The 25,551-nt window shown below is 41.9% G+C and overlaps 1 protein-coding gene across 11 annotated transcripts in view; it reads left to right on the top strand.

Moving 5' to 3' along the window:
- The window catches only part of FNBP1 (formin binding protein 1), an 89,744-nt gene that overhangs the window by 19,430 nt on the left and 44,763 nt on the right, over positions 1–25,551 (top strand). For all 11 annotated transcript variants that reach the window (XM_064728093.1, XM_064728094.1, XM_064728095.1 and 8 more), the window contains exons 2-4: positions 9,723–9,838; positions 14,441–14,497; positions 16,981–17,128. In XM_064728093.1, coding sequence (XP_064584163.1) covers positions 9,723–9,838; positions 14,441–14,497; positions 16,981–17,128 — 321 coding nt within the window. The remainder of the gene's footprint in view (positions 1–9,722; positions 9,839–14,440; positions 14,498–16,980; positions 17,129–25,551) is intronic.

The raw sequence follows: 25,551 nt of genomic DNA on the forward strand, positions 1-25,551 counted from the left end.
TTTTTGTGTGTGTTCTTTTAAATGGATCAGCAGGCCTGTTTGGCTTTCTATTGTAGTCACCCATGCCATGCAATAAGCAGGAACACTCTATGGCTCATTTTTAATAATCAGTACACAGCTGCCCAAAGGGGAAACCGTGGGCAAGAGCTCTTGTTGATCTTTGTTTTAACAGCTGGTATTATTAAGGGAGAGCTTCACAGACTGAGAGAAAAAAAAAGAGGATGAAAATCAGTCAACAGTTAATCCAAGATGTGGCCAGACAGCACAAGATTTACTGGGAATTAGTTCTAAAATTGCATTTGTTCAAATAATTCCAGAAGAAACGAATGGGTGTGTATTAAATGGGGGAAGTGGGATGGTGCTGGGGAACAGTGAAAAGTTGCAACATTTGTCAACTGAAAAACCTTCCTGGAACAACAGCAGCAGTATATTTAGCATTGTTACCATGCTGCAACTCCTGGGGGAGGCAGCTCGGATCTGGAGCTCTGCTGCAGCTCGTGATTTATCCCCTCCTAGCAGCAGAGCCCCACAAACCAGGAGGATCTGCTCATTTTCAAAGTTCTTGTTTATAATGCACGGAACAGCGAATCCCTGTGGGTCCTTGCAGCTTTCAGGCTGCAGCTCTGGATTCTGTCAGCAAAAACCAAATCTTTATCCCATTCCTGTTCCCCCAGGATGAGCAGAAGGAGGAGGCTAGCATTGCTTTGTTTTGTTTCCTTGTTTTTAGTTTCTTTTTTTTTTTTCTTTAATGAGATTTGTGGGTTTAATTAATTCTAATGGTAGAGATGCATCATCTCTGTGGTCCCAGTAGATTTTAGCAGTTATGAGCCTTTGCTTAGCTAATGAGTCTGGATTTTAAAGTCTGGATTTTGCTGTTTATCCTCATACCTAGTACAAATAAGTTCACTTAAATCAGTTGAATTGAACAAATAAGTTCACTTAAATCAGTTGAATTGCACTAGAATCACCAAAAGAAATAGCATGTGCATGTTTGTCTCCAATTTAAATAACTGAACAAGTGCATGAAAAGGTTGAAATGCACTCAGTCCTTCAATAAAAATAGTCCAACCTAACATCTGGCACTAGTTGAAGTTTCTCTCTTATTATCTTGCTCTTTAAGAGCTTTCTTACATCCTGGGTTGTAATTTGCACATTATAATGTATTTTGAAACAAAACTGTGTCTTGTTCTGGGGTTTCTTGAGTGTGTTTTATAAGCAGAATTGTAGGTTTGAAAAGAAGTGTTTCTTTCTGAATGGGTGGCTGGTGACAGATGGTTTTCATTGTGGCAAAGTCATGCAGTGCCTCAAACCTCAAAGTGTATAAATTTATTGGAAGGAAATGAATTGCTGCTGCATCATGGCCATCTATGAAAAGTGTCCTTGGACATTGAAATGGTGTTTTTTGAGCTTTGCCTTTTCCTTATTCAAAGAGAGCTATAAAATTCATTTTCAAGAGCACAAGAGCATGAAACTGTGACACCTCTAAGAAGAACATTTCCTTTTTCAAGAGATGTGACATTATCTTTAGAAGGATCTCCCACTGATAAAAGCACGTGATGCCTCAGTATGGCCTTTTCAGGTACCTGTTTGAATAAAACCAAAATAGCACCTACTGCTCCATGATGGATGTACATCTGTCCAAGCAGTCTAGGACATGTAACCTACATAATTTATCATCAAAAACTCCCTTGTTCCAAGAAAACAAAGGGTAATCTTATTTGTCCCTCACCATCCACTATTTGGCTCAGTTGCTGTTTCTCTTCATCACCTGTTGCTCATCAGCTCTGTCCTGCTGCAGCTGAAGTGATCACATCCTCCTGCCTTCCCCCTCCCCAGAATTAATCACTCCTCTCTGTTATCTTACCTCTTGCAGCATCTTTGAGCTGCTGCAGTAGCAGCAACCACATCCTCTCTCAGACGGTGGATCCCCGCTCACCTTCCTTCCTGCCTGCTGTGTTAGCACAGTTACTTGCCCTGTTGCTGTGGAGGAACTGCAAGTTCTGCTTTACCACATCCTCTACAAGACACCAAGGCGTAGGGGGAGGAGGAGGAGGCTTGCTTTGGCCTCAGAATGGGGAGGATAATGGAGGGTTTGGGGCAGAGTAAGAAGGGGTAAGAGCAGGAGGTTTCTTGTAGGATCACCTGCTCCTGGAGCTCCACTGCTTCTGTGGCCTCTGACTCAGAACCTTCTGGCTGCTGCAAAAGGAGCAGTTTCACTTCACAGTGGAAGCTGTCAGCAGAGAGAAGGAGACACTGAGAGTGTGTGTGTGTCTATCTGTGTGTGTGTGAGTGCCTTGGCAGTGGATGACATTGGTTGTGCTCACCCCGGGAGCTTCTCCCCGCCAGCCACGTGCTGGGTTTTGCAGGGCTTCCATAAGAGGTGTTTGTTAAAGTGGGTCACCATGGCTGTACTCGCAGTGACCTCTCCAGCAGGCAGAGCTGGCCTCTTGCTGACCTGCTGCTGCTCCCAGAGCCACTCTCCCTCCCAGCCCTGCTTGGGGAGCCTGCTGTTGGCTGTGCTGCTTTCACTGTGGGCTCTGTAAGCCAGTGCTGTGTGTTGGGCACCTTCTCTGCAAGGAGGCTGAACCTTCACCAGCACAAATCTCACCCCTTTCATTAGTGGGGATGTTCTGTGCAGCTCTGCTGTAGGTGGATCTTTCAGGGAGATGTTGCAATCAAACTGGTTCCCTGTCAGCCCTGATGATCTGGTTGTGCTCCCAGGACTGGCCATGCCTCAGAGCAGCTGGAATATTCATGGTGCTCTCCAGGTGCTGGTCTTTGTGCCAGCTGCTCATGGTTTTTCTCAGGAGTGTTTCTTGTTTGAATTAAGTCAGGTTTTTATCCAGGTAGGGTTAAGCTATGGCCAAAACCTGCCTGTGGGACAGCTCCCTGGATTAATTAGCAGGAGGGGTCACTCTTGAGTTTGTGGAAGGTGGTTTTAGGGGTGGGGATAAGTGTGGTTGGTCTCAAAAGCAATTACAAGGCTGTGCAAAGGGCCTTGCTATTATACTGGGACAATATTATTTTCTACCCTAATTAAACCTGCCATAAGTATTAGAACTTATTTTGCTTTCCAGCTTCAGCAAAATGCTGAAGGAGGTTAAGCATTGCAAGACTGAAATGTGGCCCAAAAACTACTTTATTCATAATATCTGTTGAAACAGGCAGGACAGTAGAGGTGAGTTTATCTAGCAACATAAAAGGCATTTCAACCTAAAACATGGCTTGTTTCCACTCTTGTTATCTGTCAATTCCCCTTCACACAGGTTTGCAATACATTGTTTCCTAATGATGCAGCAAAGAATCTTATATTTCTTTTTGTGGTCTCATAGCTAGATAAAGTTACCAGGTGAATGGAAGTGATAGACTAGTTAACCTTGAGGGCTTTATGGAAAAATGTGTTTAGGGGGTGGCAATGAAAGGAAGATGGAGATGGGCAAGTAAGATGGCTTTTTTCTCTGGTCTATTTATTATTCAGCTGAAGCAGAACTCCTGGTGAAAAGGTTGGGAGGAATTTATTTAATACTTGAAGGGTAAAATGAAATTAAGCATGTGTGGCTGAAGAGGTGATCTGCATGACAAATGCACATGCTCATAAATAGCTTTGTTAGCAAGAACCGGATGTGTGGGGGAATGGAAGGCTCAGAAAAGAACCAGTGAAGCCTCAGCACCGTGTGAGTGTGAACCTGCAGAGATGGTGTCCCTGCCCCATCCCTCTCTGCTCCACAGTGCTGTGAGTGTTCCCTGTCTCTGCTGCAGGAAGGGAAAGGTTGGTGTCCTGTGTTCCATATATAATCAGGATATTTGTTTAGTGTCATTAACTGAGGGTTTCTCTGACTTGCTGACAAGTTTTGTGTGGGAAGTTGATTCTCATCAGTAGTGGCTGAGTCAACAGATGCTGAATTGCTTTGGTATTTTCTACTCATCTCTGTTTTCTGGAAGGCTCTTGCAGTGGTAGCCTGTATTTTATGCATTTTCTTTCATTATTAATTTGCCTGGAGACTGTTAACATTTGCATATAGCTTTATTGTAGGTCTCTGAGGATCTGTGATCTGAATTCCCCTGCATTCTGCCAGCACTCGAGTGCCATATGGGACTCAGCCGAGCCTGTGAAGGGCTCATCCTCTCGTTAATTATTTTTATAATTTGAAGTTGTTAAACCATGGAATCTAAAAAAGTAATTTAAAAATTGAACACTGTAATGTATTCTTGATCTTCACTTTAATTCCTTTTTGCCTATGAAAGTGAATGAGAGTGTTTAAAAAAAAAAGATATGGGAGGAGAAGGTATGATCAGAGGTAAAAATTAGCTATTAATTCCGCTATTACTATTTTTGTTATTAATGAAAGTAAACAAATAATCTTGTGAGGAAACAGAATCAAACTCACTGGGGAATGAGATAGTAGAAAGTCTTTAAATATTCTGAATATTCAATAATCCTGAGTCTTTTATTGCATTGCTGCATGAGAATTACAGGAGGCATATGCTAAAAATAAAGGCTTTTCATTTGCTATTAGCATCTGACTTTTCATCATAGTCTTTCTTCATTATTTGTCTCCATGTTAGCATTCTTAATTTCACAGTTCTGCACTGTCACCCCTGACAGCAGCAGAAAGGGTGACAGTGACAATTTAGCCTGGATACCGGTACAGGAAATGCTGCCAGCTCAGTCTACTCTGGGCAGGTTTGACAGGAAGATTTAAATTGCAGAATTAATTGATAAATTCTCCTAGAATCTAATGTTTTGTTCACACTTGACACCGAGTAGAGACCCCAGTCCTTCTGGCCTGGCTGTGTGGTGGAGCTGGGCAGGGTGAGTCTGTCTGGCTGCAGCTCAAGAGAAAAGTGAGAGCATCCCCTTTATTTCAGTGTTAAGGCTGGAGAAGCCCCTTGGTGGAGTGAAAGTCCATCTTAGGATCTGAATGCCATGTGTTGAACTATTTTGCAATAGATAGAAGCCTTCTAGAAAGAGGAAGGAATATCTCACTGAGCTGATCTTCAAAGACCTCATGAACAACACTTTATTGCTCAATAATTGGTTGTACTCCATGTTATATGGCCAAGAAATGGGAAGAAGGTTTTTCTTTTGCCTTTTTTTTTCCTTAATGGTCAACTTTCCTCTTCCCAAAATACTTCACATAGCTGGGGAATGTGACTTCAGGAGGGCAGTTGAGAAGTGAAGGGGATTTGACAGCCTGAAGTAACCATTCAAATGAAGCAAAGCAAATGGGCAGCACTATTTCCATTTTAAGCATTGTCAGGGTAACAAGCATGCAACTGAATTTCAGAAAGAATGCATGCATGGGAGGTTATTTGGGCAGTGGTAAAAGCACCAGGAGAGAATTAATGGGAACAGAAATGAAGTTAGAAAATGAATTTAGAAACACACTTTGCCTTGGGGTTAAAATAGTCAAAGGATTCTGGGTACTTGGATGTCAAATTCCTGTTCAAGTTAATAACTAAAGTTCTACTTCCCTCTTTGAGCTTCAGTTTTTGTGGGCATGCTCAAGAATATGTTAAGCTGAACAGCTTTTTAAGCATCAGGGGCTCTGCTTTCCCACCTGAGTCAGGTGGATCAGCTCCTCTATTCCAGCTCCTCCATCACCTGGGGAAGTTTGTAGTGGCACATGTTGCTGGCTTTGGGAAGCAGGTGGAATCTGATGAAGGGGGTAAGTTACAGTTCCACAAGTTGTTTAATTACATGCATATTGTGATGGGCAATTAGAAGTTTATTCTTTTTTTAGTAAGCTGATACCACAATAAACACAGACATTTGAAACTGGGAGAAGATGAGATTTGGCAGTTGGAAGGACATAGTAACACGAAGGCTGTGGTGAGAGCCTACTGTGACAGACAGCTGACTGTCAGAGCAGAATTTCTGCTCAGAAAATGTTCTTAGGTGTGAACCAGTCTCTGAGGCAGAGGAAAGCAGTGAATTCTTCCAGAAAATGTTTTGGTGGTTCTTTTTCTGAGAAAACAGGTGTGGTATGACCTTTTGTTTCTCCCTCACTGTGGCCATGTGGGAGCATTCTTACTGAACATTGCATCATATTTCTTGCCTTGTTTTCTTGAATGCTAAAGCCCTGTGGAGTTTATTGTTTCCTAATGTTCTCCCTGACTGGACGGGTGAGGATGCTGCAAAAATGAACAGAGGAGAGTCTGTGTATTGAAACTGAGAGGTGAAACAGCAGCTCCTGGGGCACCTGAGCCCTCCTGCAGCTGGGGACTGACCCTGCAGAGTGGCACAGCTCACCTGCTAAACCATCTCTGCCAGGGCTGGTGCACTGTGTGCTGGAAACATCTGTTGTTCTCTTTGGACTCCAGAATAATTGATGGGGGTTTTTAACTCTAGTTTCCTATTGATAATGCATTTTTGTAATGAACTTTAAGAAAAGTAAATCAATTTCCAAAAAGTGTTTTCAATATTGATTATTTGAAGGCATGATATTGTTAACTGCTCTCAAAAATCTCTTCTTCCGAAGTCCTATTTTGCCTTGATTACATGTATCCCTGGACTTTGGGATTCCATGAATTGAAGGTTATGCTGGACACATTTTGTGTTCTCTGTCATCCCTTGATTCATTAACTCAGAGCCTTTGCCTACCTTCAGTGTCCTTCCAGATGCATGGAGCAAGGAGGACAATCTGTGTGGTGTCCCCCTGGCTGCACTGCCCTTCCTTTGCAGTCTCATGCTCAGCCAGTGATGGTGTTGCCAATTTTACTGACTTTTTTTCATCCTCGAGGCACTCAGCAAAGGGAAGGGACAATGGAATGCATGACCCCAGTGTAACACAGTGCTGTGGGGCGTTGGCTGCTGAGTGAAATGGCACTTGGGCCAGCACTGTTCCATGCCCAGAAAAGAACAGAAACTCTTCTCATTAGCAAATTTGCAGAGTTAAACTTCCTCTTGTCTCACTCTTGATAGTAGAGGTCAGTGCTTTACTTTTGAGGTGGTTCTGCCTGGAGCTTGGCACAGGGCAAGTGCCTCATCTCACTTTATAAATAGAAATTCAGCATCTTCCCCTGGTTGATCTGTCTGACAGCTGCACCACCGTGTGCTCCTCTTACACTGCTCCTCAGGGAGTTTTATTTCCAATATTATTTATTTCCAGCTTGGCCTAGTGAGGCCTTAGGAGCAGTCCAGCAGGTCCCTCTGTGGGATGCCAGCCCATTTCTGGGTTTTATTCCAACTCTGATCTAACTGATGCTCTGAGAATTGATGCAGGGTGGGAGTTTTGGGTAAGCCACCACCAGGGTTGACTTTTCAGGGTGAACCTGCTCTGTCTTGAAATCTGGGTTACCTTGAAGGGCAGGATCTCCTTGAAAGGCATTCTTTCCTCTGGGAAACCTTGACCTTTCCTCTTTGGATGGGGTCACAATAGGATAATAAGTTAGTTTATCAGATCAGATTTGTACCAAGAAAGGTGGGTAAATTTGCTTACAGGGATTACAGGGTGAATTTCCCTGCCTGAGATTTCCCTTCTCTAAATCAGGAGTGTGTGAATCCATGTAAACTTGTGACTAATGGACTTCCCCATGGGGTATTTATTTTATATGCATGTGTTTATGTTAAATAATGTAAATTGTGGAAGAGTAGGGTGTGGGAGAGCTAGAGGACCTCTTTATCAGAACCCTTAAAATGGCCATGTTTGCATTACTCTCCTGATTCCTGCATAATCCCAGAGGTGGAGAGGTTGTATATTTGAAGCAGAGCAGGAGGTGCTCTGTGCTGGCATCAGACTCCAGGCTGAGCTGAGCCCCTGGCAGGAGGAGGATCATTGTTACCCCTGATTTTGCCTTCTCTCCACCTCTGAAACTGCCTGAAATTGAGATTTGTATATAGGCAAACGTGTACATTTTCAGTCTGTGTATTCCCTTTCTGCAGAATGCACACATCCTCTTGCTGAGTGACTGATGCTACACTGGTTCAAGGGGGATTTATATTGCTGGAAGTAAGGATTTTATTTTGTGTAGTTTGATTTTTATTTTTTTTTTTACTTCAGTTGCTCTTAAACACTTTCTTGTAGTTTCTGGAACACTTAGCCCTGGAGCACTTAAGGTTCTTCACTATTTTTGTAACTTTGTACTATTACTTTTGCTGTTCTGCCTCCAGTGCCTCTTTAATTGACTAAAACTGACATAACTTAAATTGAAACCTAGTCTGGTTTGGCTGACTTGGTTTGAAACAGTGCCTGATGCTAAAGCAGAGCAAGCACACAATGCACAAACCCTGTGTGTCCCATTCCATGAGTTTTACCTGCTGATTTAACTCCCCCTTCTTCATTGAGTTTTGCAGATTTTTTTCTTCTTAACAAGGTTCCTATTTTTTCCCTTCACATTACAGTTCAGCAGCTTTATTAGCAGGTTTATTTTCTTTATCAGCTCCTGTGTCCATCACTGTTCAAGGCTGGCTGAGTCCCTCCTGCCACCAGTGTAACTCTGTCACAGCCAGATGTGCTACAGAGCAGAAAGTGGTGTTTGATAAAAGCAACATACTCACAAACCAGGCTTTGTTGTAGCTTTCAGTGATTTTTCTGCTCTGTGTCTAAGTGGGGTGAGCTTGTCTGGCTTTTGTATCTCGGTGATAACTCTGCACACTGAGCCACAGTGCCAAATCTTTGGATGCAGAGAAGCATCACTTGTGTCAGGATCTTTGGTAGTGGCAGCTCAGCATCCCGCCCAAATCTAGTGCTAGAAAACATTGTCAATCTCATTTGTAGATTGTACAAAACTTACTCTCTGTTTTCCTGGTAAACCACAATGGAACCTGATGCCAAGTAAGTTAGGCTGATATTAAAACCCTTGTTTTATTTTACAGTGTATGTCTGTCAGAATAAGTATTCAATGTATTACAGTTTAAAAATTATATTTCAAGTATTGTAGAAACAGAACTTCTGCAACGCTGTGTGAAATGGATTGTGGAGTTTGAGTGCTGTTGAAATAACCAAATTTTGAAAAATAAGGTGATTAAAATTGAAATCTGCAGATAGTAATAAACTGGCTCGGATAATTAACTTGGATTTAGAGTTGCTTAATTTCTCTTGGCACTTGCAAATCCCAGACTGACTTGTGGAATGTTCTTGATTTCATTGAAAACATGTGTGACTGTTTTTGAGGGCAACAATATTTGAAGAACAAAGCAGTATCTGTATCTACATGGAGGTGGGCAAGAAAACTTTCAGAAAACATAGTTTGTGTCATTTTGGGGGGCATTGTGTTGTCTGTTTTAGAGCAAACAGGCTACAAAGGAATTGAGGTCTGCTCTGTAAAAATATTAACTGTTCTGAATAACATTTTAAATTCATAGCACTGGCAAAGCTGGAGTTTAAATCTACACTTTTCATGTGAAAATCAGAATTATTAATTAGGAGTAGTTCCCAAACTCATGGAACTTCTATTAGTTCTTCAGAGTAAAAGAAAATACTGTCATGAGTATCTATTTCTTATCCTACATGTAAGTATTTATATTAGAAGATGGTATTTAATAGAATTGCCAGTATTTCTGGAATGAAACTGATGCAGAAATGAGTAATGAAGAGTGTTGCTGAATTGGGCTCATGGTAAAATACAGATTTCTGTTGTTAAAAACCTGTCTCACTATAAAAGTATCTAAGTGGTAATGGAAAATATTAACAACTCTTTCTGTATGGTGATACTCCCTTTGTAAATTAATTTTGTCTCTGTGTTCAATGAGACTAAACTATTTTTTTTATTTGTTGCAGGACCAGTTTGACAACTTAGAAAAACACACTCAGTGGGGTATTGATGTTCTGGAAAAGTACATCAAGTTTGTAAAAGAAAGAACAGAGATTGAACTCAGCTATGCAAAGCAGCTTAGGTAAGTTGATATGTAAAATTCTGGACTTTGAGTTGCATCTTTTCAGAGCCTGTAATAAACTCAAAGTTTGCTGTGTCAGTAGTGATTTTGTTTATAATAATGGTTTTAGAAAATAGCTTTAATTTAGAGATTGGAAAGTAAAAGCTAATTTAAGATCCTGTTGTATTATATCTGCTGGTAATCATATGTTTTGCAAAAAGAGAGGGTATTGAGGTGGCTGAGCTGCACACTAGGGCTTACTCACAGTTTGTGCATGATTAATGGCTCAGGCTTTGAGCACAGCACTGTCATGTTTTCCATGAAATTGGGGCTGCTGTGCAAAAATGCTGAAGGGTTTAAGAATTCAATGGAATAATGATCATTTGTTAGGAGAAGTTTAGATTTCCTTTTACTAAGACAGGCCTTTTTTGAATGTGCGTGGGGAGGAATTACAGGTCAGAAAGTCAGCCCCAACCCTTGGTAATTTTTCCTATGTAGTTAAGAAGGTTACAGCCTGAGATTTGAATTATAGTTTTATGATCTTTTGAGATGTCTCCTGATCTCTGGCTCTCAGAGCTGAGATTTTTGTGAATTAATCTCAAATAATTGCTGCTGGGTACTTTCTACATGTCCATGTCTGGCTTGATTGTAGTCAGAGATGAGAATGTGTGAACCAGACACAGAAAGAATCTTCCTTGAGGTCAGGTCCTGGGGAAGAGGTGCTAAGAACCCTCCCACAGGAGTGGATATCACCTTGCTTTTCCCAGTGAGGTAGAAAAAACTGAGAATTGATCAGGGGTGAGAAGGGAGTAAAGCACTCAGGGGGTCCTGCTCAACAACATTGTTGGCAGCCCTAGTGCCCAGTGCTAAACTGGAGGTGCTGGTTTTAACTGGGAGTGGGGAGAGCAGGAATAATTATTCCTAATTCCCCCAGTAAACTGATCTTTTATTTGCATGGTGATAATAAATCTTGAGAACTCTTTCCATTATTATTGGCTTTTAAAGAGATGGGATCTGACGTTTCAGTTGATCTGTGTATTTAACACAGTGTTAATTTAAAAAAAAAAAAAATCACCCAGAATTTCCTTGTGTTTGAGTGGACTGGAGATGCACAGTGGCCTGTGATTCATGAGGAGCTGGTTGTAGATAAATCCCTGCCCTGATGGTTGTGTGCTCTCCCAGGGGAATGCCAGGAGGCTTCCCCAGGGTTTCTGCCTCAGACAAGCAGGAAATAGAAAATGACTCGTGCAGGAACAAATTGCTCACATCCTATGGAGAGGAGCAGAGGGTGAATTACAGAGGCAAAATGAGCTGGAACAAAGAGAGTGTGACTGGGCTGGGAAAGCCCAGCAGAGTATCTGGGTGAGCTGGCCTGTCCTAGCAACAATCCTGCACTGGACTCACTGGGGTATTCAGGATGACAAATTCCAGCTGTAAAGAGCTTAATTATTAAAATAAACAGCCAAACAACATATAAATGAAAGTGAAAGGTTGTTTTACCTGTGACCATGTAGAAACTATGAATTGCTGAGCTTTATTTCTTATTCTGTTGTAGACTTCCCAAGAAACCATGGTCTATTTGTTTCCTGCCTCTCTGTATTTTTATGGTTTGAGGACAAATACATCTGTCCCCAAGGAGCTCTTAAACACAGGGTTGCTTGCAGACATCTAAGAAGTTAGAAGTACAAAAGAAAAAAACAAAAAATGTAGACTTGTCAAGTGTTGAGGTAAAACAGTGCTGGACATTAAAAAAGAAAAATAAATCATGCATCTGCTTTTATTTAATAAGTGTCCTTAAGCCTGGTGCAAACCTTTTTTGTACCACATCAATTTGGTGTAAAAGGGCTGCATCACATCACTGCATGTCATAACATGCAGAAAATGTTATTAAAAAGAGACAGGTTAACTCCAGGTACTCCTGTGGATGTAACTCAGTTTTGTTTGTAGTGTAAGTAAAGCTGCTGAAATTTATTTCCTTCTGCACAACTTGTATTTTCTGTTCCATCCCTGGGTTACCTAACTAGCTATTGCTCCTCTCTAACTATCTACATCTCAGCCTGGTCATCTGTTGAAGTTAAATTTTCTTCTGTTTAGAAACATTTATTTTCTTCTTCTTTATAATTCTGCAGATGTATATTTAATATTTTTGGTTAGACTTACATACCATTTACAATTAGCCTGGTTTGAGAGTCCAAATCTGACTTTGTTATTTTCTTAATTGTTTTGCATTGTATTTATTGAATCATTAAGCTAGGCTGGAATGTAGGAACTCTGGTAGAATGCTTATTTTAGGTATTTTAACTTCCATGGGACCCTGATGTGCTGGATGCTGTGCTCCCAGTGCTGAGGTGCTGTGTCCTTGTCACTCCCTTGCAGCACATGCACTCAGAGCATCACAAAGGGTGTCAAAACCCTTGCCTAATGTGATGATGGATAGATGGCCTCAAGGAAAATGTGTTGGAAAAAATGCTTCAGGTGTCAGGATAATCTGAGAATCAGAACCCCTGATGTCTGACATCTTTCTCTCACATTTGTCACCCAAGTTGAAATATGGGAGCAGAGAAACAAGCTGGAAAGGCAGAAAAAATGATGCAGAGTGAAAGGCAAATAGAAACACTCCTGGAGATGGGTGCTCAGAGTAGCAGAGAATCTTTCCAGAGCTGGTTTTATGTGTTAGCTCCCTCTGTAATCATTGTTAGCTCTGAAGGTGTCACTGTCACTGCTTCCTGGGCAGTGCTGGGGGTGCCACTGCACCAGGATTTCTGCATTCACTGGCAATTGTGGGGATTTTGTGTACCTGGTAAAACTTACGTCTGATTTTAGAAAACAGCAAAAAATAATTAGAGAACTTCAATAAATAGACTCAATTTGTGTGTTGTGTAAATTGCACAGAAGATAATGAAGTGTTTAACCCAGATGCTAATCCTTGGTAAGTGGTTTTTGTCTGTGAAAGCAGACTGTGGGTTTTTTTTCCCCTCAGCTCTGTAGCATTTCTGCACCTTTAAAGATTCACAGGAAGCCAGTTGCTGTGTGTGTCAGAATTAATTGGGCAGCGTGACAGTGCAGGGAGATGGAGTTTTGACTGTGTGAAAATGCCTTATTACTGTAGCCTTCTGTGCTTTTATTCTTGTGGTTTTTCCTTTTCCCTTCAAACTGGTGCATGGAAGGAGGCATTCCCATGGCATCCAAAGGGTGCTGTAAAATTTATTTTCATCATGCAGAACAGTTTGCAGAACCCTTCCCATTCTGGTGTTTGGTGGAAGCTGCAGAACTAGAGAAGTTAATTTTTTCAGAGCATATTCTTGGAGAGAAGGCACAGACTGAGAGGGAGATACTCATTTGGATCCCTTCCAGTCAAGATAGTTAAATTTTGAGGAACACATGTTTGCCTGTGCAAATCTGCCAGCGTTCTGGCTACTCCTCTGTTGGGGCAGATGCTCCTTAATTCCTCAAGGAGAACAAAAGGAATAAGAAATGTGAGATGGGAGGCCCCTGCTGTCCCCAAGTCAGCAGTAAAACCAGCATCAGCAGGGAATGGGTTACACCTCTGAAAAAGCATTTTCATTACAACTTGCTTTCTGGGACTTCTCCAAAGAGTTTGGCATGGATAAGTTGATAAAACTCAGTCCTCCTTCGGACAGTGCTTCCATCAATACTCCCTGTGTGCTGCTCTTCATCACTGAAACAACCTTGTAAAACTAAACCAAATGGCTTCCCTTTCCCAGCAGGGTGAGAGGCTGCCAGAGAGAACAGAGTCATGGGGCTCAGTTCAGGACACAGGAGCACTGAAAAGCCCTTCAAACTGCTCAGCTCTGTGCTGTGCTGCAGTGCAATGTGCATCCTGGTGCTGATACCAGCAAGGGGCACTCAGGGCCAGGTGGGCAGCACACCTTCCCAAACCCCTGCATTTGCATTTGAGAGGCTTGTGAGGCAATGGAAACCATACAATCACTGTCAGATGTGCTCACAGCAAGCTTCAGGTTTCTTATTTAAGATACAATCACTCCAAGAGCATATTGGTGTTTTAAAATTAAATCAGTAGTTGGCTGGGGGATAATGAGATGCAATCATCTGTGCTAATTAGGATAATCAAATGTCACACTTCCCCCAGCATTAGTTGATAATCACAAAATGAACCTCCTCTTACTATCTCAGTGCAGCTTCCCACAGCTTTGTGAAGGGTTTTTTTTTTGCCTTCTAATCATCCTGCTAAAGGCAGGCAAACCTGCCTGGCCAAGAGTGTCATCTGCTGCTTCAGATCTCCCTTTCCTGGGATGACTCCTGCCCTAAAAGAACCTCTCCTCTAAATCAGGTGAAGGAGATCTGTGCATCAGCAGAACCAGAACCCAGGTGTATCAGCTTCATGACCTTAATTTAGCAACTTCTTGGGCTCACAATCTGCTACTTTGCTGTAGTTAGAGACTGGAGCAGAGTGCAGCCCATTCTTAGAGTGTTAGTACAGCACAATCAAAGCCTGATTATAGTCATGCTCCAGGAGAGGTGTCTGCTCACTGCAGATAAAAACTGCAGCCTCACAGAATGTGTGTGCAGCTCAACATCCATCAGTGAGCTTCAAAGGATATTTTAAAATTTTATTTTATATCTCTGTATTTTTAATTTTAGGAATCTTTCAAAGAAATACCAACCCAAGAAGAACTCCAAAGAGGAGGAAGAATACAGGTATGTTCACCATTCCCTGCTGGGTGAGCACACATTGATGGAGGAATGGCAAAGTTTGGGTCATCACCTAGGATTTGGCTTGTAAACCCAAGGTTTTAATGTCAAGTGTAAGAATATAGACATCACAGGCTTGTGGGGTAGATACTAAGGAGTGGATTTGCCCTGTAACTACTCAGTTCCCTTATGTTGCAGTTTCTGGATGCCTGGGTTGGAGTTTTGGTTTCATTTGTTTTTTAATGTGCCTTAAAACCTTCAAGCCAGACTGATCCTGCTTCTCTGAAGTGAACAACCAAATTCATATCTGCTTTCAGCAGGAGCAGAGGCAGTTGTTAATTTTAGCATGAAACTCAAGCACTCTGTGTAAGTATTAAATGACTCAAACAGGCTGACAACACAGATTAGTAACTTACAAAAGGAGTAATGTTCAAACAGCACAGTGGCTCCTGCAGAGCAGGGTGGAGGATGAGGGTTGTACTCCCAGTGTCCTGGGGCTGGCTGCTGTTGAAGGATGGGCACAGCCTCACCTGTCTGCTTGTGATTCACCTGCACAGACCTGTCCCCATGGCAGGGGATTGATGCTGTGCTCACAGGCAGAGCAACAAGGTCCAGGAGATGAGACACCACAGGTCCCTAAGAGCACTCCTGCCCTTGAGGAGAATGAAGATATGTTTTAAGGAGAATTTTCTAGAAGATGAGCTTCCCACCAGGCTCTAAATCAGAGGGAGAACCTTTCCCCTTGGAGCACTGTGACCTCTGAGTTTGTAAACATCAGGGTTTTGTAATGCAGCTCTGAAGGAAGGCATGGCAGGGGCTGACCCTCAGCCTGGTGCTCCAGGAGGCTGCTCTGCCTCTGGAGAGCCCAGCAGCAGCCTCAAACCCCTGACCTTGAAATTTGACATGTTTCAAAAGAGTTTGGATATGGCTCCAATTGCATGATTATATTAATACAGATTTTTTGGGTCAGCCCCCCAAGCTGCTCTATACAGTTACTCCAGTGGCTTGTGTAACAGAGATAACAGGCTCTTTGCTTGTTTTTTAATTTATTTTTAGGAGCATTGTTTGGGAATCAGTTATTTATGCCATTGTTTCCTGAGATATTGATATTTACACAAGGAAGATTATGTTACCAGCACAGTGGCTGTTCTGGTCTCTACCCAAGATTAGGAATAAATCTGCCTTTGGATAGCTCCACCATAAATGGGTATTTTGAGTTTACTACAATGGGTTTTGGCACATCCTTCATTGCTGGAAAAGGATATTGGAGTTGAATGATTCTATGTGATGTGGCACAGAAGATCCTGAGCATCCTTTGCCCTTTATAAATGCAGTGTTCACCTCAGTGTGGTTACTTCATGTCTCAAAACAATGTCTGGGGATTTGTCATGTGACCTTTGGGTGCCTCAGATGCTGCTTGGAGACAACCTGGCTGAAAATCAGCTTTTTCAAGCTCATTGTCAGTCTCTAGTTCTGTGCCTTTTATACCTTGGGATTTTTTTGTTACAGGGATTTCTCTCATTTCACATCTTGACTGTGAATATTTCTGCTTGTAATGTTTTTAGTTCCTTTTAGTCCCCTTTTTAGTTTCTCCTGTTTTTATTTTCATCTGATGCCTTTTTCATCCCTACCTGTACCACTCTATTCTATTTCCTTTAAATATCTCCATCTTTGCTTTGATTTTTCACCTTTAGGTGATGATACCAGTGCAGGCCACTACTATTTTAGAATTAGAATAAAAAATAACAACAACAATAGTTTTTCTAATATGTAGTAGTGTCTTGCTGCTGGCTTCCAGCTGCCCAGCACAGCCAGCTGGGGTATTTAAATGCAGCTCTGTTGGCACTGGGCTGAATATACCAGTGACATAATCTGCTGCTTCAAAATTTGTGTGCACAGATGTTTCTTCCTTTCAATAATACATGGAATGCTGTATGGGAGATTATTTGATATGAAAATATAAACCTTGTGATGGAAGGTACTAAAAAAATATGGGTTGACAATGAACAGCTGGTTAGTAAACTTATTTATTTAAAAACTTTATAAACTATATCTGATTTAAATCAAATTTACACTATGAAAAACTTTCTTTTCTAGGCTATGCTGGCCAAAATTTTGCTTGCTTAGACAGGATTTTTCCAGGTAGGATATACTGATGACTCTGTGCACTGAATTGTAGGAATTGAGAGAGTACAACTAGAAATGTTTGGTGAGTAGAGATTAGAAAACTGAAGCCCCAGAGCTGTGCTGATAAAGAACCTGGCACTCTAAAGTGGTGATATTTTAAGAGCCAGTGTCAAACTGTCTAAATTGAGATAGACTTATCAGAGAACTGTCAGTGTGTGGGACAGGCTTCCTTTGGAGCAATTCCTTCAGTGAATCTGTGCTAATTCACTGCAATGCTAAGTGCTTAAGGAGGATCCCAGCTCCCTTTGCAGTGTGTGTGTCAGAAAATAAAGAGCCTAAAAATGCATTTCTGTCCTTTGCAGGTACACATCAACTAGAGCCTTCCTAGCCACTTTAAATGAGATGAATGACTATGCTGGGCAGCATGAGGTGATCTCAGAGAACATGACCTCTCTGATCACTGCCGAGTTAACGCGCTACGTGCAGGAGCTGAAACAGGAGAGGAAATCGGTAACCCACCCTTCTTTATTTATTATTCACTAGGAATTGCTATTAAAGACAGCTAATTAGTGGTAGTGGAGTTCAATGTTAAGTGAGATTTATTTGTAGTTAATAAACATGAGCTGTGCTAATGAACCAAGCATTAAAGAATTGGGTTATGTGCCCTGGCCAAGCCGCTGAACCGTTTGAATCAAATGTTATAAAATCAGACAGGAATGCCTGCAGGAGAATCCCTCCTAAATAAGGTCAGAGACCCATCTGTGCTTAAGGCTCTGCTAGCCAAAAGCTTGCTTGGGGCAGAGTCCAGCAGCACTGTGCAAAGCCTGAAATAAACAGAGGAACTGCAGTGCTGTGGCTGATTGAGAGAATTATTTGGATTTTGATTCACATTTTTTGTGCTTCTCAGCCAGATCTGGCAGAGGAGACTCTTTAAAAAATATTTTAATAATAAATAGGGGGTTTGTCTTGTTTGGTGAAGATAAGAAATGTGGTTTTCAACCTGTTGTCCTTCAAGACTGGTAGAATTAATAGATTTATGTTAGTGCTCTATTGCAGCTGGTACTTTAGGGACCTGTGTGCCTGCTGCAGTGAATGTTCAAAGCTGATTAATTTGCACATCACCAGCTCTGTAAAATGGAGAGTTGAGTTGTGATTTCCTTCCTTGCCTTGAATCCTTTTATGTCCTGGATGTGTGAGCATAGAAGAAGGATTCTAAGCACTACAAATACTCACAGAACAGGTATAAAATGACTAAGCAAAGTGCAAAGGGAGCATCAGAGCATTACATTTCATTTCCAAGCTGTTGGTCTATTTTAGAAAGTGCAAAAATACTCCTGCAGAACTTATGCATTTATAAATAGTCCCACTAAACACTAAGCATGTGTTGAGGTGCTGTGTGGGAGCAGAGCCCTGGAAATCACCACCTTTTTCTAAGTATAGCATTAGAATGATAATTCTGTCAGCAGAGGAAAAGAATATATAGACATAGCTTTAATCTGCAGAATGGTGTGTAATCTTCAGCATGGAAGGATGTTTTACATATAACTGTGATGGGAATGTTTTCTCAGCCCCTCTGTGACCTTATATCCAGCATGGATCTATGCAAAAAGGGGAAAAAAGCAGCATTCTAGTGTGGCATTTGTCTGTCAGCTCTTGTTTTTTGCCTGTTTTTTCAATTACATGGGTATATAAGTTGATTGGAATATCTAGATGTTCTAAGTACTATGGAAGTGGGCTTGCAATATTTCTTATAAAGAATTTGAGCAGTAACTATTGGGTTTTTGTTTTGTTTGTAAACTTTTCTAGTAATTATGGCTCATATAAGTAAGGGGTGAATGACAGGAAAATTAGTTTAATATTGGCCTAGTGATAAGAACAGGGGAACAGCAAAAAGCAAGTGAGTGTATTTACCTGCTGTTGCTGATAATTACTGGCCTTTAACAGAAAACAGTTGTCAGTCAGAGTTGTTTTGTTCTTGCAACATAAATCAAGCTTATAGGAATTAGGAATCCTTGTCTGGTTCCTGTAGATTTCTCATTCAGGAGAAAACTGTGTTGAAAAGGAAACTGTTCCCACCCTCAGGCATTTTTCATGCACAGCCTCTCACTTCATCCTGTAACAGCATTGATCCTGCTGAGATCTGCAGGAGGGGAGGGTGGATGTTGTGTAAATATTACAGAGAACTGCAGCTTAGGCAAAACCTTTTATGATATCAATTAATGAATGACTTGGTATTTCCAGAAATTTTGTTGGCAGAGTTCTCGTGCTCACTGTTTGTTCTGCCATCAGCTGCTGTGCTCCAGGTCCAAGGAATCATTTGGATGAGCCACTCCTGGGGCTGGGTCCATGTGTAGGAGTTGGGAGACCCACATTCTTCTCCACTGAGTCTTGAATTAAGTCATTCAGGTGTCCAAATACCTGTAAATTGGTAAAATTTCCAGTGATTTCAGCATGGCTGTGGTAGATAAGCAATGTTACTCTTTTGGTTTTACTTTTCTACTTGGAAGAAGGACATTATACACAGAGGTGTCGTAACTATAAATGTGTGAAAGATGAGCTCAAGTCCAGCAGAAAGGGGTCAGACAAATCAGAATGGGGTTGGAAGGGGCCTGAGGGCTCATCCCATTCTCCCCTGCCATGGGCAGGGATAACTGGACCAGCCTGCACCAAACCCTGACCTTGAACACTTGCAGGGATGGGGCAGCCCCAGCTTCTCTGGGGCCTCAGCACCCTCACAGGGAAGAATTTTTTCAAATCTCTCTAAATACAGCTTCTGTTTCCAAAGGAGACCTCTTTGATGCCCAGGAGTGTTTGCTGGAGCTGTGAGCACTGAGTGTGGCTGATGATCTTTGAGCACATGGGGGCTGGTGCCTGCTTGCTCTGCTCTGCTTTCATGCTCATTTAGCTCTATTGATTCCAGTGGAATTACACCAGCAGATGATTGGGGTCACACAGTAATAAATCATTTCTTGGGTTTTGCTTGGCCTGGAAGTGGTGCAGAACTGAGACTGTGTCATGCCTTGCATTGGTTTTATGCTGGGTAAAATTCATCTGGCATGCAAATTGTACATATGTTGGGTTTTTTGGCTCTCTGAAAGGTGTGCTTGATGGCTGCCTATGTAATTTTTTTTCTATAAAAGATGCTTGCTAGTGGTAAAATAAGGAAAGAAGCAACTGATCAAAACCAGGCAGGACAAGTGTACAGGTTGGACGGGTGGGATGATGTGCAAGGTCAGTGCTGTTGTTCAAAAGAGAGATACCTCCTTCTTCCTGTGATCTGATTTAGAACTTGGGAGAATTCTGGGTTACCTTTACATTTTTTCAGATCCTGTCCTTTGTTGCATGATGGCTTTTGACCTTTAGAAAGTGGTTACAAAAAATCAGGCAAAAGCTCCTTGTTTGAAACTTGAAGTCATTGATTTACCTTTACTCCTAAAGATATTTATCATTTTACACTTCATCATTTTACACATTCCTCTTCCACAGGATCACTCTCAGTGCTGTCACTGTACCCAGTGAGTTGTTTTGCCCTCACAATCACTAAGTCAGGTACACACCCTGCCTGCTTTTCACACAGTGAGAGGGAGAACTCCTTATGTTGTTTCAGTTCTTCCCAGCTGCCCAGTGAAGTGAAACTCTTTATAGTGCAGTTCCTCACTTGAACTTCTCCTTGTACTCTCTTGATCTTACTGTGTCCATGCTCTCTCAGGAGACATTCTCTTCCTCAGGGTCCTTGTTAGCTGGTTAACAGCTCAAATTTCAGTTCTGTGTTGTGTGAAGGGCATGTCCCATCCATATTCCCCTTGAGGCTGTTGAGGTTAGATGCCTGTGACTGAATTGCTGTTGGAAGATGTCATCAAGTCACACAAATGAGGTGGGAATCACCTCTGAGTAGTTCAGTCCTGAACCACTTGCTTCTGCAGTCATGCTTCATGTCACCCCAATGTCACCAAGGCCTGACTTTGGGCTGGCTCTCAAAGGTGTCAAGTTTGACCTCCATGATCTCGAAGGTCTCATCCAACCTTGTGATTCTGTGACTTGCAGTATTACAAAATTGGCTCTTAATCTTGTCCATCTTTGACAAAAGAAAAGGAGGTGATCCTGTCATCTTAAGGTAGTGTTTGGACTTTACTTCACAAGCACTGATGTGTAATACACTTCTAGGTTGGAAATGTACTGAGCCAACCATTGAGAATTTCTGTTTGTTGGCTTATTTTTTTCCCTTAACACTTTACAGGACCTAGTTGATTTATACATCCAGCTATGGCTGAGGAATCCATCCAATTCTGTAATTTGGATAGAAATTCAAGAATTATTTCCTGGGGCCATTCTGATTTAGATCTCTGGTCACAAACTAGGTCTGACTCTCAGCCTCCTCTGGCAGCAGCTGCTCTGTGTAGCCACTGCTCATGGCAGCTTTGCTAAAAATGTATTTGGGAGTCATGAACTATCCCTCTGATTACTGCTGCTGCTCTCACCTCTGCCTCCACCTCCCCTTGGGGCTGCTCTGGCTCCATACAATCAAGCATGAAAGTCAGGTAGAAGCCAAGGGCTTTGCTGCAGCCTGAGCTGGTGCAGCACTGGGATTCTGTGGTTGGGAGAGAATTTACCTGATGTCAATACATTCCATTTTGTGTGGGGATAGAAGGGGAACAGGGAATGAATGAATCCTTATGGGTACCATGGGGGCAAAACAGGTCTGGTTCTTTCTGATGGACCCTCCTTGTGTGCATTCATCCAGGGGGTGCCTCTCAGAGGACTTTCTGTTTCTTGTAGGTTCTCAGGTGTTGATGAAAAGTAAATAATTGGAGGAATTCTGTCACGTTCACTGATTCTGAATAGTGCCCTGTTCTGCAAATACTCCTGTGGTTTTTCCAGAGGATTTCTCCAGCGTGGAGCAGGCATGAGGCAGGGTGGCAGCACACAGCCCTGCCAGGGGCACAGTGGATTTTCCCATGTTGCATTTGGGATGTGCCTCAAGCTCTGTGTGTGTTTGGAGCACAGCTGTGCTTTGTGCTGCAGGGGCACAGAGAGACTTTGCTGCCTTCCAGAAGTCACAAACCAATGGCCAAGTGAGGGGTGGGGAAAGGAAAAGAGTGACAGTGAAAGGAAGTGATTTGCCAAACTTCAGACTGATGCAATTCAAACCAGCTTTCCCCAACTCTTGTCTTCCAACCAACTCACTTCCAGCTCATTGCCCTGTGAATTAAGGTCTTAATTTTAATCTAAATATAAAGGTATTTATGGGAATTTGTTGTGCTTAATAAATGCACTGCACAACAGTCCTACTCTAAATGTTCATCCTCTTTCTTGTGAGGTATTTCTGCTGTATTTGGTTAAGTTAAATTGTACCAGTATAGTGTTACATGGTAATTATTAAAGAAAAAATTAAGAATGCAGAAATATATTTAGGAAAGATCACAATAAATTCTGTGTTCTTATGGACTGTTTGTTTTCACCAAATAATGGATTATAAATACAATGAAGCTGTGTTGAATATTGGTGTGTTATCATGGAATTGTGCTGTGAAGGGAAAAAGCAAGTGCTTATTATGGAAGTTTACAAAGCATTTTTGTGTGGGAAACTAATGCTAATATCCCACCCCACTGAAAGGTATAATGTGACCTTTGGAATTAGCAGGATTCAAAGCTGAGACCACTGAACTTCATATCCTGCTCTTCCCAGTTTTGAATGGGTACAGTGAACTATGAAATGATAGCCCAAATAAATAAATTGCCTTCTGTTTACCACATGAAGGAATCAGATTGGGAAAACAAAATCTGTTTACTAACAAATGGAGTTCCATTTTCTGTGAATTAGCCTGAATGCTGCTCTGCACAGCAAGAGCCTTTAGAGGGACAAGATGAGAGATGCCTCCTATGAGCAGTAACATTTCCTGCTCAGTGCATGACTGAGAGATGCCTGAGGCTAAGGGGGTGAGCCCTGGCCATGGATGATTTTTCCCTTTGTCTTCTGCCTGTACAGCCACAGAGATTGGCCTGAAAAGAAAGAGCAACAATAAAGCCAGATGAGTGGTGCATATGTTAATTGTGGAGAGTGGTGTTCATCCAAGCCTGTGGTACATGTGGGCATGTTCAGCTGGCATTTTTGCTGACATTTAATATTTTATATTTCTGATGCAGGTCTTGGTACTTCAGTGTAGGTGAATGTGTGCATGAGGGGTCTGTGGAAACAGCTAAAATTATTTCCTTGCATGTTGAGGCATTGGCTTGTACATCTTCTAGTTTTTGTTGACAGGAATGTCGCAGACCATTTGAAATTTTATCTTTTAACTGTGGATCAGTGGAAGGAGAGCTTGGTGACAATGCTGGGGATGAGAAAAGATGGAAGCTGGAGCAGCATGTTCCTCTAATTTCATTGAAGGATATAAAAGCACAAACAACTTTTCACACCATAGTTTTAGTAGTAATGATGAATCTGCATTTGAAAAGCCCTAGGTTTGCTTTTGAGGAGCACTTGGGCACTGGTGAGCTTTTAAGGACAAGATTAGTCCCTAGGGCTGGGTTGGAGGAGGGTACATGATCTTCAAACAGCCTGTCACACCTGTGTGCTCACTGCTTCCAGGGCCTGCTGGCCTTGCTGCCCTGAGGGCAGATGGTTGAGCAGGACCTCTCCAGGAGCTGGCCAGAGCAGCAGAGATCCTGAGGATCCTTAGCTCTGCTGCCATGGAGCTGCAGGACTGTCTCTGTGCCTGAGAAGAAGTTCTGAGCTCCAATTCCCAATGAAAGGACTTTATCTGTCACATGTAGCATGAAAATGACAAGTTACCATAAATATTACTGCCAGTGTCTCTTAGGTTTGTGCCAATCACCAGCGAGTCACAGAATGGTTTGGTTTGGAAGGAACCTGAAGGATGATCTCATTCCATCTCCCTGCCCAGAGCAGGGACACCTTCCACTGGTCCAGGTTGCTCCAAACCCCATCCATCATTCTGCTGTTACAGCTCAGTGACAACAGGGGCAGCTGCTTCAGGTTCTCAGGTGCAGCTGATCTGGAATTTGAAGCTTTGCTCCATAGTGCTTGTTAAATGGAATTTCTTTGGAGTACACCACTCCAGGAGCAGATACTTCCATCAAATTAAATACAGATATTTCTATAACTTGTCCCAGACTCAACCAAGTTGATAAATACATGTTAAAAATAATGTCCCTATGGATATTGCAAAGGAGAACAGTGTTATGCCCCAGTATTAAGTAGCTGATGAATATGTGTTAAAATGGTCATGAATTTCATGTCAACATTCACAGAACTGTCTTATGCTCCTCTTTCTACAACTGAGAGAGATAAGACCTCAAGAACATATTGCTATTTTTGGAAACAAAGATTTCTTTGGAGGAGACTGTTTCCTGTCTTTGCAGCCAGAAAAAGAAAAACATTTGACAAGGATTTTTGCAAATATTGCTGAAAAAATTGAGGAAAAAATAGTGTTCTCTTATTTCCGTCTCTGGTGTGCTTTAATCACCAGCCATTATTTTAGAAATCACTTGTAACAAAAATGGAGATAAGAGTTTGAATTGGAGGATGAAGTACTGTATTTTTATTTGTTATCAGTGTGAGCTGGGAGTACTTGTTACAGAAGCCAAAGGTAACTATTTTGTCAGTTTGTTTTATTATCTCACATGTGCATAGAAGAGAATAAAGCACCCTTGCCTTAGATATATTTTTAGACAATTCTTGAAAAGGATGTTGTCAAATGAACCATATGCTATGCATATAAATTAAGGCTGTTTTTATGATTATTTCTAATACAAACATCCTATAGATGTACAAGTCTTTAGTTTAACCATGTAATCAACTCCTATTTGTTTAAGAAAAACAAGGCTGTGTTATTAAAAGGTTTCACAGGATCAGTTTAGACAGAGCCTAAGCAGCCCTGTTGTCATGCTGGGAATTTACATGTTTCAGGCAATTATTTAATTTAAAATTGCCCAGGAACTCCTCAGCAAAAGCACTGGAATGTGTTGTCCTTCATTAGATGCTTTTAGCAACATCTTTTCTCCTGCTTCTCTCAAAAGGTCAGGGAAAAAAAAAATAAGATGCATCTTCTAACAAGCTGTTGTTGTCTGCTGGGTGAGCTCTGGGGCTGTGTAAACCCTCGTGCATACCAAGGAAGTTTTGCAAAAATATCCTGCTGCTCCTAATTGTGGCAGTGCTGGCAGGAACAGGCTCTGCATTGTGGGACCCTCGCTCGCTGCTCCCGGCGTTTTGATCAACACGGGTGAAATCTGAGCCCAACAAAAGTCAATGAGAGGTTTGTCTTTGATTGCACAGCAGCCAGGGTTGCTCCCCAGCTGTTCCAGACACAGGCAGCATCCTAATGAGGAGAGCACACCGATCCCTGTGGCTGCATTTGCAAAGGGAAAAGCTCATTCCTCGAGCTGCGAGCTTTTTGAATATAACAAAAGCTTTTTAAAAAGTTGAGTTAATCCACAGTCCTCACATGAGCGACTTAACACTCTGATAAAAGTATCTCAAGTCTTAACAACTAAATTTTAGAATTCCAGGAAGAATTTCTTTGTGGAAAGGATTGGATTGGGCTGTCCAGGGAGGTGGTGGAGTCACCATCCTTGGAAGTGTTCAAGGAGAGACTGCAAGTGGCACTCGGGTCTGGTTGAAATGATGATGGTTGGTCACGAGTTGAACTCAAACTTGGAGATCTTGTCCAAAAGTCGATGATGGTTGGTCACGAGTTGAGCTCAAACTTGGAGATCTTTTCCAAACTCATCTGTGAACTCTCCTGAGATCACCTAAAACCTTCATTATTGTGTTAATCCTGTGAGCTGGAATGGATGGAGTTGTCCAGTGAAAACGTGGCTATTGTGGATTGTTCAGGGCACCCTGGGACACAATGGGCTTTAACACAGGGAAAAAGGACAGTTGTGGGCATGGATGGTTTGAGTTTGGGCAGTGCA

This window comes from Zonotrichia leucophrys, chromosome 17 (assembly GCF_028769735.1).
Source record: "Zonotrichia leucophrys gambelii isolate GWCS_2022_RI chromosome 17, RI_Zleu_2.0, whole genome shotgun sequence".
Classification (NCBI taxonomy): Eukaryota; Metazoa; Chordata; class Aves; order Passeriformes; family Passerellidae; genus Zonotrichia; species Zonotrichia leucophrys.